The sequence below is a fragment of the Talpa occidentalis genome, unplaced genomic scaffold (assembly GCF_014898055.3).
Source record: "Talpa occidentalis isolate TD23 unplaced genomic scaffold, MPIMG_talOcc4v2.1 talOcc4.13, whole genome shotgun sequence".
Taxonomy (NCBI): Eukaryota; Metazoa; Chordata; class Mammalia; order Eulipotyphla; family Talpidae; genus Talpa; species Talpa occidentalis.
This window is the reverse complement of record NW_023601322.1, coordinates 62,716,936-62,733,872: the sequence shown is the minus strand read 5'-3', so window position 1 is coordinate 62,733,872 and position 16,937 is coordinate 62,716,936. Positions and strand designations below refer to the sequence as shown.

At 39.1% G+C, this 16,937-nt stretch overlaps 1 protein-coding gene across 1 annotated transcript; it reads right to left on the bottom strand.

Moving 5' to 3' along the window:
* Positions 1-4,471: 4,471 nt before the first annotated feature.
* Positions 4,472-16,380, bottom strand: GRXCR2 (glutaredoxin and cysteine rich domain containing 2). Its single transcript, XM_037509013.1, has 3 exons — positions 16,011-16,380; positions 10,351-10,578; positions 4,472-4,670 (listed from the first exon to the last, which is right to left on the bottom strand). The coding sequence occupies exons 1-3, from the start codon at positions 16,341-16,343 to the stop codon at positions 4,488-4,490; spliced, it is 744 nt and encodes a 247-aa protein (XP_037364910.1). The 5' UTR covers positions 16,344-16,380; the 3' UTR covers positions 4,472-4,487.
* Positions 16,381-16,937: the final 557 nt, after the last annotated feature.

Sequence of the window (16,937 nt, the reverse complement as noted above, 5' to 3'; positions counted from 1 at the left end):
CTAGTGAACCACATAAATTTTCTGTAAACGTCACTAGTACCAGATTAAATGAATACATTACCAGAGTGATTCATATTTGTGAAAGACTTAGAGTAAGAATAACATCATCTTTCCTATAAACTTATGCTTAATTAATGCCTTTGGCCTGATTAATTTAGAAAGTTAAATTATGGGTCACAAAGTTAATTCCTAACGTGTATTTAAAAAAAATTAATATGCAACTCTCTCTTCCAAAGGGATCTTACCTGGAAGCCAAATTAGAAACAGGGAAAAAAAAAAAAGACTTGCTCTAGGGGCAAAGGTTTAAGGCTTCTGGACTCTGCTCTCTCTGACTCACAGAACCGCCTAGATAGGGAGGGAAAGATACAGCCATTTCAAATCACAAACTCCCAGAATGTGGGGTCTGTGAAAGGAAGCCTGCTGACTCTGCAGAACTTAGTGTGTGATAAGTAAATAGGCCTTCAGGTTAAGCCACTTTCGGGAATAGAGACCATAAAGATTAGTTATTCAGCCTAACAGAGTAGTAACAAGAATAAGGCAAACTAAGATGGAAAGACAAAGACAAAGACAAAGAGGCCAGACCAGCCAGCAAAAGACATCTTGCTAACTTGTCTCACTACAATAATGCAATACCAGCTCCTAGGTAACTCCCGCATTTTCAGTACAACTGGTTAACTTGCCTGGAAAGACACGATGTTTATGAGGCTCACATAAAGGTCTGCATGTGTTTAGTCTATGTGAATATGACCTGGACAGGAACAGCGATGTGTGGGACTAAGAGATGATCCAAAAACTGAATTAAGTTGTTAAGAAAATTCAAAAAGTTGGTAAGTATAAAGTGCTTAGAACAGTGTCCTGCACACACAATGGCTGATAGTACTTCTTAAAATAAATAATTGTGTAATGCAGCCCCCACACCAGGCATGGCAAACAGGGCCATGCAGAGGAACTGAGAGTCGCTGGCATAAATAAGTAAGGGCAGTAAGTGTCCCTCTCCCCAAATTGTAAGGCAGAATCCATGTATCATTACTGACTAAAGGCCTAAAATTATCTTCTCATTAATGGCAAATGCTGAGTCTTTTTTCATCTTTGTATCATCAGAACATAGTACAAGTGTTTGGAACATAGTAAAAATTCACTGAAAAAATTACACCATGAGAAGTGAATGCATAGATGGATGTTATGGTTTTGTTTTGTTGGGGTTTTTTTTTTTGTGGACATGTATTCATTTCCAAAAATGTTGACCTTTCAAAGGACATAGCATTATTTTAATCACAGCGTCACTGAGATATTTTTTAACCTTCATATTTATTTTAGCGCTGAAGAAATTTTTGTAGTCTTAGGATTTCCGATTGACCAACCTTGCCCCATATCCCTGCCAAACTTACTGGTAATGTTATTTTTCACAAATAAGAAAGTAGATATTTCCATGCAAATTTATTTCCATGGGTAGGCAAAGAACTCAGATAAGTTTTGTAACAGTGAGTCAAAAATAATTATTTCGGAGAGTAGGCAGACTCTGTGACTTTACCTTTGAAATGTGGCCATAATCTGACTGCTTTGCACCACTTCCACTGGCTCACACTGGTCCAGGCCTCCATTTGCTGTCACCAGGATAATTGCAATGGTCTCTACCTGGCCGCCCACTCCCACTTTTGCCCCCATAGTGTCCTTTCTTAACATAGCAGCCAGAGTTGCTTGTTAAAACATAAACCAGATCATGAACTTCCTCTGCTCAAAACATTTGTTTGAGTTGGCATCCAACCAGGAAACCAGAACTACTCTAGATTTTCAGAGAAGGGACATATATTATAGGGAGTTGATTACAAGGATTAGTAACTGGAGTAAAAATACTTCCACCCTGAGGCTAGAGGAACTGAAGAGATGGTGTTACATGGAATCCACAGTCAGACCCACTGAAGTAGCTACTGTTGGAACCCAGCTGCCTGCAGCTTCTGTTACTGCAGTGCAGCTGCCACAACCTTCTGGGAAGGTTGCCAGAATACTTACCAGAAACTGAGGGAGCTTGTTTTCCTCCTCCAGTCCTGCCATTGGGCAGCACCTGACAGGAAGCCAGCAGGTAAGGGAGTCTGGGGAGTATAGTTTGCTGGTCTTCTGCCCCAGGAATTCAAGGGTATTGGAGGGTATGGGGTTTACTGGGAGCGCATGGAGACAGACCACACACACACAGACACACACACGCACACATGCATACATGGATTTCTATCTAACCTCATCCCCTACTACTCTGCACACCAGAGACTCTGATTTCTTTGCTGCACTTCAAATTCAAACATGACAGGTCTCCTTCCTGAGTCTAGCACTTTGTTTTCTCTGCCTCAAAAATCTTACCTCAGATATTGTCACAACTTACTCCCTTATTTCCCTTAGACCTTTATTTAAAGGGCATCTCAATGATGCTTCCCTGAAAAATAATTTAAAATTCCCAACCCCTCCCAACTCCTGATCCCGCCATTGTTTTGTTTTTCATCAGAGCATTTATCCCTTTCTAACTCTCTATACATGATATACATGTTATGTATAGTTTTAGCATATATAACTATACTTTACATTTTGTATTGTTTTCTGTAAATATGTTTTATTTTATATGTATTTATGTTTTATATTTATTTGCATATGTTTATGACTATACATATATACATATAATTAGCTGTCAGTATTCCCCTACCAAACTGTAAACTCCACAGGAGTCAGGATCTTTTATCTGTTTTGTCTAGTCATACAACCCCTAGTACTCAACCTGTACTTGTTAACTGAATAAATAAGTGTAACCATCAGTAGACATATTTGATACAGGATGGTCGCATTAAACATTCCTAAGAGAATGGGAACAGGGAAGGAAAGCAGTGTTTCCTGTGGGAAGCTGCCGAATTCCTCTCAGGCTAGGTTAGGTGTCCCTTCTATGTGCTGCAATGCTCCCAATAGTTCCCCTGCCCCGGAACCTCTCACGGGTGTTGTAGTTATCTGCTTATACCTCTGACTCCTCCACTGACTGTAAGTCCCACCAGGCACCCTCTGGATTATGCTGCACACCCAGCATCCAGCAGCATTTGTTTTTCAATGGTTCTGTCAAAAAGCAGGAGAATACACTTAAAGGCTTCACAGCACCATTCCTTCCTCTGATATTCTGGAAAGATAGAAGAGTCAATAGCTGTGAGAAAGCAACAGGTGAGACAGGAGATAATTCAGTATGAAGCAAAGAAAGTGAGTTATAATTCTGCAGTTCTGGCTAAGGAGAGGAGCGGCAAAATCATCATGACTTTGAAAAAATATTTTAATCTTTTTATTAGAAGTAGTTATATTGCCTGAAAAGTATTCCACTGTTGCATCATTTTAATAGCTAATTATCAGAGAATAACAAATCTTGAAAAAAAATGATTGTTATGAAAATTAAAATTATTATTATAGAAAAGAAATGCATCTCAATAGGTAACACATTGTACAGTATTATTCTCAAGGGGTATGGGGAGCGAGTGTTAGTGCTACAAAAGTTCATTAACAAATATTTTTTCTAGTTTTATAACCAACATTAAGTGGAAAGAGTTATCCTTGTTATATGTATTCATTAACAGTAGAAACAAATTTTTAGCTGAATTGGTAAAATTCAGCTTTGGTTAGCTTCTCTTTTAGCGATTTCCAATAGACACTTATAAAATAACCACTGCCTTTTATGAAGAGATTTTAGCTGTACTTTAGGCTTAAAATAGATTTATTTATGTAGTAATAATTCAGGAGCTAGAAGAAGTCATACCATGCACATACCAAGCACCAAATTTGTCATAAATAGCTTTGACTTGGCTTATAACCTCTGTAGTTAAAGGCACGCAAAAATGTCTTATCTCATCTTCTCCTAAGAGGTAGTGTTGTTCACTGCCTGCATGCATATATTACCCAAGGAGAAACTCAGGACTTTGAAAGAAAGACCTCCTCAGCTTGCCTATCTTCAGCTTTATTTTCAGTGCATTTGACATTGGGTACCCTTTATTCTTTTGCTTAATTAAAAATTCAATTTGACCAATAATGATTTGAAATGCATTATAAGCAGCAGGAATTCAGCTCATCAGAAACCTGCCTTTTTTATTCCTTTCTCATTGCATAATATTGCAAAATCACTTCCAACCAGAAAATAACTTCAACTTGCTGCCTGAAGTGTACATTTATTTGTTCACTAGCATGCACAAGGAGAAAACTAAATGAAATACACACACATGTTCCGGGAAGGATAATTTCTGAACCGGTTTCAAAGCAGATTCTAATTCAAAAATGACTCTGCCATTTAGACCCACACAGAGACTTCAGCTGCCTCACAAAATGTCATCCAGTAATTGAGTTTTGCCAGTGGTGGACACTATCACAGCCTCTGTGGCTTCCTTGCTGGGAAAGGGAGGAGGAGGAGGAGAAGGAAGCAGTTTATTAGAAATAACTTCAGAGAGAGAGTGATAAAATCAGACACAAGAAGCCACCGGCTATTGATTGCAAATCTGGCAAGGCTGCAAGCCATTCTCGTTGCAGGCAGGGCACCGCAGGGCCCGATAGGACTCCTTAAATCTGTTGGCCAGCATCGAGAACTTGCTGCCGTGGCACAGAGAGCAGGTAGCACTGCCCGACCCTCGGCAGTGAAAACAGTTGTCCTCTGGAAGCTCCCCTTCCTGCAAGAGACAGGTCAGTGTTTAGTTATATCAGCAGTGCAAGTCCATTTGTTCACATGCAGGTCAAAATAGCCCTGAGCTGCCTCAAAGACTGGGAAAGAGTTAGATGAAAATGCTTCCCACAAATGCCAAAAAGGGAACCGGCCAGAGGCATGGTATATTCACAGCAATTATATCACAGGACTTCCTTGATGGACATTTCCAAGACAACACCCTCTCTGGCTATGCCTTGCATCCCTGGACTTTCCATCCTTCCTCACCCTTGTCACCATCTGACATGTGGTTTCTAGAGGCCCATGAGGGCTAGGACTTCATTTTCCTCATTGCCAAATACTAACAGCGAGCATTTGTTGCTTGCCTAGGAGGTGCCAGGCTGTGGTCTAAGAGCTGTCTCTATGTCAACCCATCTAATCCTCACATCATCCCAGTGAGGTAGACACCTGTCATTCCTGTGTTATAGGTAAGAATACACGATAAAGAGGAGTTCAGTTCTTTGCCAGTGGTCACACAGCTTAGAAGAGAAGGAGGCAGGTTTTGCTCTCCATGAGTTGAGCACTAGAGTTCCTGCTTCTAAAGACTATGTATCCAGCCCCTCATTGTAGTGGTCCAACAGTAGCCACTGAAGAAAGATTGTTTTGTGTGACTGAGGGAGCGCATGGATGAATGAATTGATGTCATTATCCTTAGAAGCCTGGCTCTGACTTCCTGAAGCACTTTGTCATCTTTGAGAATTGTGCTTAGCCCCGTGATTAAGAGCTCTGTGCTAAAGGGTTGGCCTGGGACTGAGGCCTACCTCTGACATCAGCTATACCTTGGGTAGGCCCCTTACCAATTCCAAAGCCTGATTTCTTTACCTGTGAAATGGGAATGATAAAGCTTACCTCTTTGAGTAGTTGGAATATTAAAAGAAAGTATATGTAAATACCATAATATAACATTTGGCATATTATAGATTCTCCATAAAAGTTAAACCTTGCTACTAAATCTCCAGTCCTCAACTCCCACCCTCCAGAAAAATACCCCTTAGTTATTCTTGCGATCTTCCTTTATATCACTAAAGGAAATTAGCAATCTTTACAGTCCTATGCAGTCCTATGAGATCAAATCAGCTGAATCCAGCATCAAATTCTGTCTGTTTCACCTTCGAAACATCTCTCAAAGCCATCCACTTTTCTCCATCCTGCACCCACAATCTTAGTCCAGATGACCACAACTCGGGCATAACTTCAGCGTGCACCCTGCCTCTGGTCTTGTGGAATGTTCTCTCCACTGATGTCAATCTTATCAAGATGCCTACAGTTGTAATTGTCACATAGAAACAACCCAAGAAACCTTTTAATAAACATTTGCCCTTCAGATAAAACTTTAGGTTAAAATCAAATCTTAGCTGATTTAACTAATGTTTAGTTACTTCTGTTTAGTTACTTCTTTCATGAGGTTCTTGTCCTCAGATTTCTCTACAGCTGGTCTCCAGCTGGAAACAGACCTTTCCCCACTCCCAACGCAGCCAACTCCTCCTTGTTCTCAGACATCAGCTTAGCAGCAGTCCCTCCAAAAGCCTTGCCCACCCACCTGCACTGCCCTTAGCACACAGATCTCATACTCCACTGAAAGTTGCCTACTAGACAGGAAGCTTTCTGGGCTAGTCCCCTTCAAAGTGCATTGCCTGGCTTTGCTGTTCACGTACTTGCCAAATGAACAAGCAAACAAAACAATGATGTCTGGAGAACCCTTCCTGTCCTTAAGTTCTAGAAACTAACAAGACAGCTGGAGTCCACTGGGTCACTCCACCCAGCTAACAAAGCTTTTTATTTTTTTTAAATAGCCTGAAACTAAAAACAATCTCTGAAAAAGGAGGCATGAATTCTGATAATAACTTTGTCATGCTGCAAAGTACCTAAGAAGATATTAAAATTTTTATTCTCAGTTTAGGGAATGGAGGTGATTACCCAATAAATAAAAACCAAAATGATATCTATGTTACCCTCTTGTTAATATTTTATTGATTGTGGCATATGGAGAAATTTGATTTTTTTTTTTTACCTTCAAAAGGTTCAAAATAACAACATTGGCCCAAATATTCTTAAAGCAAATTGCCATGGTCCATTTTTCTGCCAAAACCCAACATGACTTATGTTTTGTAATTGATCCAGTGATGTTTTATTGCTGTAAGTCAACCTTGTAAAGCAAGTACAGTAATACTATGCATGTGATCCAAAAATTCATTTGCATAGAATGCCAGGTCAGACATTGAAAGATTAATGAAATGATCTGATAAACCTGCTATAAAAAACAAGAACAAATCATCAAATTTAATCTGATGTCACATGGTTATATGATGTATTATTAGAGGTTTAACCTTTCCCTGGTTGCCACCCTTCTTTCAGCCACTCTCCTGCAATGTGCTCTTTTTAACTGTTTGATTAATTCAATAAGTCTTTATTCGGTTTCTATACAAGGTATGCATGATATAACCTAACCTTTTGTCTTACATCCTCAGCATTTTTTAATTTCTTCTCAGCAAAAAATAATTAGCAAGTGGACATAGAACACAGTTACACAGCATAGTTTAGGTTCTAGAACCCAACAAACTTACCTAAACTATCTCTTATTAGCCATGATCAACAAAAATAAATCTCTCCAAATTGAATTCATTGCTGATGCAAAGGCTTATATAGTCTTGGAGATGCTAGCCAGCACTAACCTGAAAATTTAGCAAAGTGATTGATAGTTAGGTGGACCTGGGTTTGACTACAGGCTCGGGTAACCTTTGTCAATTTATGTAACTACTCTCATCCTTAGTTTCTCAGCTACAGAATGAGGTTACTAATAATACCCACCTCACAGAGACCTTGTAGAATGAAAGGGACTCTTGCATGGAAAGCTTTGGGCATGATGCCTGACTATCGTAAGCCCTCAGTAAATGGCAGCTATTATTATTATTACTATTATTTCAAAGGCAAGCCCACACGAAACGTAAAGAAGCCCAGATGATTTATGGTCTCAAATCCACTAAACGCAGGGTCAGATTTCTCCCCCTCCCTGTTTCACTGTGGCTGAATTCAATTATTCCTCGCCTTTTCTTTTATTGTTCACACAGAGGTTTGAGCATGGCCAGCTTTTAGCCTTCCCTGCTCTTTCATCAAGGTCGCCACTGCTTCCCTGTTCATACAATAGAACAAACAATCTCTGAGTCAGGAGGGGCTCCTTGATGCTCTTTGACCCTCTCTTTTGGAATGAAACTTGTCCGGACATCAACTGCATGAAGGATTGGGCAAACAAATCTCAACTTGAAAGAGAGTTTAAAGGACAGGTAAGTGAACTACTACCTTTCACGACAACTTTCTGTTGCACACCTCTGTCCTGGCCTGTGGCATTACAGCTAAAAACCACAAATCTCTCCAAATCGAATTTAAAGGTAATTGTCATATCAGGCCTGTTCGTTTCTCTTCAGGCCTACATAGTGTGATGTGAACTGCAGTTTATCACTTCTGGCCTGCTTCTAAAAGAGCATTCTCCTGCAAGTCACAATTCGGTACGGAGAAGAATAGAATCAATGAATTTCAAAGTGGGAATTTTGTCTGCCTGCTGCTGTGGTAGGTTCTGAATAGTGCTATGTAGAAAGCAAGAGACACAGAAATAATACTTCTTACCAGCTGGTCCCAAATTATGATATTCTTTCCACAAACACTTAGCTAATATTTATTGAACATCTCTTTTTTTGCCAGTCTATTTATTTCTTAAATTTATTGAAATGATTTAACATAAGCATGGCCCCTGTTGCCCTCATGGAACCAATCCTAGTGAGTGAGAGCAAATATTGACCACATAATCATACAGATACATGTACGGTTTCAACTATGAGAGGGTTGTGAGTTGCCATAACTGGTACATCCCAAGGATTTTTATTCTCATGGAAACCAAGGAAAGCTCCTCTGGGGAAGGGATGCTTCCTCTGAGATCCTAGTGGCTGAGGGCAGAATGGTGGGGACTCTGGAGAATATTCTAGGCAGAAGGAATTTGCCTTTAATAGGAAAGAGCAAAGAAATATAAGAGGTAGTTAAATATGTCTGGGACAGAGAGAATGAGGAGAGATGCAGCTGAAGAGGCCAGCTGTGACCCCTCTACATAGTACTTTCTAGAACAAATGAGGAATTTGAGTTTTATTCCAAGCTAAGAGAGGCCATTTAAAGTTTTATGTAAGGCAAATGGATAATGAAAAGGTAACATGATCAGGTTTGCATTTCAAAAATATCTTTTTGAGGTTGAGATCAGGCTGGGGACATGAGTGGTTGTGAGCAGAACTTTAAGGGTCTTTTGCTGGAGTCTAGTCACAGCCTTCTGATTTCTATGCCCTAAACCTGCCCAGGGCAGGGACATCCTTCAAGTACAAGGAAGCCTCTAGCCCATTATGTCATGCCATTCCACAGAAAGCTTCAAGTCCCAAGAAATGGAATCTGAAGAGAAAGAACATTCATTTCTGTGACTGCCCAAGATTTTATTCTCTTAGCTTAAATTCATCAAAATTGCCTTCCTAACCTTAAGCCTACACTGTGAACTAATCAATAACATCACTCTCCCCATTCTCTGAGCTTATCTGAGCAATGATTTCCAAGGTGAGACTGTACACCTCTGAGAGTTGTGAAGAGAAAACACGTTCAAACTATTTATATTTATTTTTTTATCTAAAGTAGGCAAGAGATTAGGCTTTAATAATATTTTCAAAAGAAATTGTCATACTAATTTTTAGTAAGCTAGTTGACAATGGCACCTCGTAAAGACAGGCAGTCACTAGACAAATGTGGTACCCAAGGGTCTGTGAAATAAGTGTGATGTAAAGTGAACCCATTTCACATAAGGTGAATGGTGCACAGCTCATTACTTCACTTGCAGCATATTGCAACATATCACAGTTAACTTGTGCCAGATCTAATGGATTTACAAATGATATTGCTTAGTTTTAAGCATGCCTATAAAATCTAAAGACATGTGGCTTTATAAGATTTCTTCAAGGAAACTAGATTGAGAAACAACAAAAGAAGCACCACCAAACCCATAAGAAAAGGACAGAGCTGGGCCTCCCCTGGTGGTGCAGGCGGTTGAGTGCTGCGCTATGAAGTTGTCCTTAGCCTCTGCAGTGCCGGTTCGATCCCAGATGACCGGCAAGGGTCCCACATGGTGCAGCAGACCTCTCCTGCCTTGCCCGCTGCTCCCCTCAGCAGTGTATTTCTTCAGTCTGCCTGTTCTGTTCCCTGCTCTGTCTCTGGCGAATGCTCTCACCCTCCCGCGCATCTGGCCTGTACCCCAGTTCTTGTATAAATAAATAAATAAATCTTTTAAAAAAAAAAAGAAAAGGACAGAGCTGATTTTTTTTCCCATCTTTAGAGAAAGATGGTCATAGCCACATTGCAAAATGCATAACTAAGTACTAATCAGATCTCAAAAAAAATCATCCTGAAAAATTTACATCATGCCCATTTGAAATATGGACTTACAACTTATTGCTAACAAGATACCATTAAAATATAATTAACTTTTAAAATCCTTAACATTTTTAACACTTAAACATCTTAAGGATTCATTTTCAAAAGTCCTTACTTAAGTACTGCTCAACCAAATGGTGTGGAGACCCCTGCTAAGGGCCCAGTCCTGAATCAGATAGTGAGCCACTCTCACGCACCTGTGGGTACTGGTTATGGGGAAATGTGCTTTCCGCCCCTGGCAAAGGCCCCTCATTCTGGTCGCTTTCTCCATAGACTTCTTCTTTACTCATCAGAGACTCTTCCTCCGCCTCCTCTTCCTTCTGGAGAATTTTCCTCATGAAGTCTCTCTTGTCCATGGGGGTTCGAATTATTTTCAAGTTATTTGTGTAGATTATTATCTTTCCAAAATCTATAATAGGTGGGGACTGGAAAAATGGAAATTGAGCATGGTGATCTAACACTAATCACTGAATACAGGGAAATAGGAGAAAAGACCTTCTACCATCTGGCACTTGCAATCCCAACAAACCCCAAAGTTATAGTTCACTGCCTGGTTTGTTTGTTCCCTCTGAAACCCATGAAAACCAACTTCCTTTTCCTGTAGAGTGTAATCAACCAAAGCTGAACTAATCAACACTGAATTAACTAGACAGTAAGAGTCTGCAGGCCAGGCTCCAGAGCTTCTATTGCTACCACATAGCACAGCAATTGATGCAAGGCTGTGCACAATGAATATTACTCAATGCTAGGGAACATTTTTCTAAATATTTCTCCAAATTTTTGATACATAAACAATATTAGATATAACTTATTCAAATAATACTTATGTCAAGAATCTTGCTCAGCATTTTACAAACATTGCTTCAGTTTCCCCCAAACATGCCTGTGAGGTAGACGCCATGTTTTCTGCATTTTACAGATGAGGGGGCTTGACTCAGTGAAGTTAAGTACCTCACAAAGTTACAGAGTCATTCTAGGTCTGTGCCTAGAATGACCCTTCCATCTCACATTCTTAACACCTGCATCTTAACACCACATTCTTAACACCTGCATCACACTATTCATAAACATCCCCTCCAATATAAGATCATTTTATTTATTTTCATATATATTTTATATTAATATAGACTGCTATTTATTCAGGTATAATGTATATTATTCACATATTCTGTTGTAATTTTTTTCCTTATTCATATAAATGAAAATATTTTTATGTCAACAAATATACTTCTATAGCATCATTAATAGCTGTGTTCCCTTGTATGGATACAGCATGTATAACAATCATTAGCTGAGGAATAAATAAATTTGCAATACCACAAGGCAGCATCTACCTCATAGGCATGTTTTGGGGGAAAATGAAGTAATGTTTGTAAAATGCTGAGCAGAGATGTTTAGGGATTACTTGACCAAGAACAGTTATTTCTTCCCAGAGCTAGGACAGCTTGAAGGGATTGGATTCTGCTTTCCTCTATTAGAATTGGAATTCTATTATCCACTTGGTCATATATAAGAGAGTCATTTGCCTTTCAGAACCTCAGATTGCTCATGTGCAAACAGACTGACCTGTATAGTCAAACTAGTTATTAAAATCCAGAAATACTTCCATACTGGGCGGTAAGTGGGCAGTGCCCACAAACTGCTAAATGCCCGCATGTTACACCAGCTTTCCTTCAGGGAGCCTCTAACATCCCCAGACCCAGAAATTTAGGGGGTAATGCTTAGGACACAAGGTGTCAAGACTCTGCACTAACACTCTGTGGGTTTCCTGACTGATTGAGCAATGTCCCTGTCACTAAATATTTGACTCTCATCCCTGAGACTACTTTTATCAACTTCTTGGGGTGGGAGGATGCACAGAACATCTACAGAGCAAAAGCTGGAATATTGTGCCAATGGCAGGGCTAGTTACTGCTATTATTATTGAAAACTGTTCTTTAGTAGTGCATGCACAATCATACTACACAACTAAATGCCTCAGCATGAAATATTTTGCCTTGCTTTTATAGACCTGTATAAACCACAATTAATAGACTTGTACTTAAATCCCTCGTGCATTCATTCAAAACCTGGCTTGAACACGACTTCAATATTAAGGTTCCCTTCCTTGTAACATCCGTGGAGTTTTCAGAAATTATTGATGAAGCCACAAGTTTCCGCCACCCCAGCCCTATTTTCTCTCCCTCTCTTCAAGGGATCATGTGGCAGCTTCCACTGCCTATTGTTTGATGCATGCTGGGTTCATATTTCACACTGGGGACTATCAGTTTCTAAACCTCAGAAGATAAAGATAGTGGTACTTTTGTAAGTTTCCATTTCCACTTCCGGTAATAACTGAAGAGGCTCGGTTACTAGGGAACTTTTTTCACATCTAGAGCTGGATTTTTCAAAGCAAAACTCAATATATTTTTTTAAAAAATCTGCAGTCATCTGGTCTAACCTCTAGCCTCTAAGATGGTCAATATTCAATAGACACCAGGACACCAAATTTCCTTTAAAGTACACCAAAGACAGAGGGTCCCAAATCACCTTTAAGGTGTGTTTAATTTTCATTCACCCTGACAGCCAAGTTCTTCCTTGTGCCTAAAGAAACCTCCAGGTGTAACTAAAGTTCACATTATCTGGTTACACCGGGTTGCCCATGAGGAACAGCCATTCTTACATTACAGAGGGCCAAGATGGAGCCGGGAATATTTGTTCCCTCCCTTAGTGCCTTTGTGGCTGCCATGTGATTGAGCTTCAGAACTACTTAGATGGCAATGGCAGCGTGTTGGATAGTGCTTTTCAGGTGCCATGAAACCCTCCTACCACTCTGTGTTTAAGTGCAGACCTGCCTTAGTGGTTACTAGAATCTCAGCAGGCCTTGGAGGCAGACAGACCCGACTTTAAATTTTATTTAAATGTTATGAGACAGCTATATGAGATGCGCAAGTTATTTTATCCTGATGAACTTCTGTTTTTCCAATTTGTAAAACTCTTTCTCATACAATTACTATGAAGATGAAATGACATAATATATATACACTTACATATTTTTTATTTTTATGCATTTATATATATATATATATATATATATATATAGTGAGTATTCAGGAAATTTTATTTCCCTTCCATTCCTTCCCATTTTTTTAATGAATGCTGTAAACTTCAGTTTCAATTCTTTAGAACATTTGATTATTTATAACCATTTTATCCATACATAATTTAAATGTCTACATTTCTTTGATAAGAATCTGGTCATTGTCAAACTAGTAGGTGACATTTACTGAACATAAACAGTGTGCCAGGTGCACTGCTAAATGTTTCTTACATATTATCTTTTTTAATTACCATAACAATCTAAGTAGATATTTTTATTACTTCATATCACAGATGATAACATTGAAATTCATCAGGGCTTGTTCAAGCTCACAAAATAAGTGGATAGACTGAACCATTACTAAGTGGATAGACGCAAAATAAGTGGATAATAACCAAAATAAGTGGATAGACGCAACCATTACTACCACCTATTTGCAGAAATTTTTCTTATCCCCACAAACTCTCTGCCCATTAAACTCCCCCTTTTCCCTCCCCAGCCCTTGCAACCACCTTCTACTTTCTGTCTCCAAAATTTATTTGACTACTCTAGGTTCTTCAGGCAAAATGAAATCATACAATTGTCTTCTTATGACTGACTTACTAATTTGCATAATATCTTTGAGTTTGATCTATCTTGTGGCATGTGTCAGAATTTCCTTCCATTCTAAGGCTCAATAATATTTCATTGTATGTATATTCCACACTTTGCTTGTCCATTCATCTGTTGATGAACTTTTGAGTTGTTTCCTTTATCTTCAGGTATTTGTGAATTACTCAGCTATGAACGTTGGTGTACAAACACCTACTCAGGTTCAGAGGTACTTGGTATACAAATACCTATTGTGCTTAACCGCTACTCCATGTTGCATGTACATAACCACTATTTATGATGGTTATTTTACAATTGATTTCAATATTTAAAAATCATAACTTCCCAGCTCTCATTTCCTTATTTTTCAACAACCAAGTTGACTACATGTTTCCGTGCTGCTGCATGGGGTGGAGATGCACGAATCCACCACCCACTCATACTCAGAGGCTGGTAAAGATCTGGATGTGGCATTTGATGGGGCAACAAAGAAAAAAAGAAAAAAAACAGCCAGGCAGGAACCAAACTCAGAATTCGGCCACCAGGGCAGTGTTCACTCCACCTGTGCCTCAATGCCATGAAGATTCAGTTGTCTGGTCTTAGAGAAATCTACACCTAGTTACTCACTTACATAAATGTCAATTTGACATGTGACATATGAAGGTCAAGCAGTTCAATATTATCTACCCTGGTGTTATACAAAATTTGTAAAGACTATCACCTTGTTAATTCTACACCTACAAATAAGAATTAGTTAAAAAGAGATACTGTAAGTACAAAATATAGCCAAGTACCTAAGATACAATAATAAGCACTCAATAAATGTTAACTAATACCATCATTATGGTCATATTCCCTAGAAAGAAACATTGCGTGGGGCCAGAAGCATAAAGAATTAGAAGACTTGAGTTCTTATTCTGACTCTGCACCTAATGACTCCTATGAGATTGGATGGTTCCTGAACAATTAGGTGTTCAATTTTCTTCATCTGCAAAATGAGAATTATCATATTTTGCCTTTCTCTTCAAGGCTATAATGAAGACCCAATGAAAGAGTATGTGATCATGCTTTATAAACATAAGGCACTCCATTAACACAAGGGATTGTTCATTCCAGCCCCCTATAATATAAAAAAGAAACCTGGAATTATCTTTGATAAAAGTGGACATGCCCATCATTACACCTTTTCAAATGCCAGCATGACCAATACATTTGTCTGCTATAAATGTATTATCTGTTCCCTTTGGAGACTAACAATAAAAATGATTAGAGTAATTATCTGAATTTCACACTTTAAAGATGAGAACACATCCTGGTGTGCTAGTCATTAATAACCTGGTACATTATATAATTGTATTTGATCTTATTTAAAAAGGCATTCATGACCCCACTGGCAGAAGCATATACACATTTCTATTAGTTTTTGGAAGTTAGTGACTTTTTTCCAGTTTCTTCTAGCTTAAAAGAAAATCATGTATGGGCTTTTGATTATCCAGGGTACTGGGAAAAATAATTGAAATCCCCAGATAAAATACATGTTTCATTTGAACTATTAGCTCAAACTTTCTCCACATGTAACATGTCCTTTGGTTGATTTACTTTTCATCATCTCTTTCCAGGACTCCACCTACCCAGTGTCCATGCTTATGTGCAGTGGAAAGGCAAAATGGATGGACAGGTGGTAGATAGACACACAGACAGATAGATTACACAGACTTTTTTTAAAAGCAGGCAACAGGTGGAATATAGGAATAAAACAAGACTTGGATAAACCTCAAGCTGAGTAATTGGCTGGAATAAAATGAGCACCTTTAAACATTTAGCTTTTTCAGGGAAAAAAAAGAACAACTTGTTGCTGTATAATTTTCTAACACAGCAATCTGGCAATCTAAAAACCACTGTATCTCTAATTTGCTTACCAAGATAACCAAGCCAAAGACCCAATTGCAATTTATTACTCCAGATGAAATTTGAGTACTATGGATGCTTATTGCACTTTCCAATAAGTAGTTAGCAAGCATGTTATTTTTGTCCCAGAAATACTATTCTAGTAGTGACTTCCCATTTGTTGCTCCATAACTCTGGTTGCTACCAGGGAGCATGAGCAAGATACAACTTTGAAAGGTGTAGGGATTTCTCGAAATCCATTTTAGTCTGTAAAGTTTCCACACCATGCACAATACCAACCTTATGGTCATTCGCCTTGTAATCGTTGAAGAAAGGCTGGCTGCCCGCCAAAGTATAAGCATTGCCCTCTCTAAACACGCTGATCCTCTGAGCAGTCAGCTTAGGGGAGTATGGCCGGGGCTTGGGGTCTTCCCCAGACCCGTAAACGCCATCCATTGGTTCAAGGGACTCCTGGAGAAAACTGTGAGGATATTCCTCTTTGGGCAACTCTAATTCCTGCCCATCCTCAAAAACCTGCTTCAACACTCGGCCACTATAAGAGGAAGAGATTTTAAATCGTACTTTCCTGGGTTTGCCGTCACTCTTCTGGTTTGGCTTCTCAGCGTCTTCCATCAGCAGCAATTTCACCTTATGGTTTCCAGGATTTGGTGTCGCCAGTGAAACTTGGGACTCTGAGAAAAAGGCATTTTATTTTCTTTCCTCCTGCATATAATTAATTCAAGTCCATGCTGGGGTACGCTCAGTTTACAGCAACTGACACCCACACATTAAATATTGATAAACCCTCATGCAGAGACAGGTGATTGTGGGTTTATGGCGTGGATAGAGCATAAGTTAAGAATGGTTGCCCTCTGAATCCCAAATTTACCCATAACTTAGCCCCAACTCTGGCTTTTGTTAACCTGAACATGAGTATGTTCATTTACACTGAACTAGTACCAGTTCAAAAGGACCCGTTATTCAGTTCTCAGGTGTCTTATTCTTACAACACATATGATTTCATGATCATTTAGTAGTGCCAGAGATTTTTACATTCACTCTCTTATTTCATACTCACAATAACCTTACAGTGAAATTATTATTATCCAAGGTTTACAGAAGAGGAAGTGGGGCTCAGAGAAGTTTCCCCATTTGTCTATTACAGTCAAGCAACAGAACAGGGATTCAAATTCAGTTCTCTCTGACTCCAAAACCGATAACCAGCCC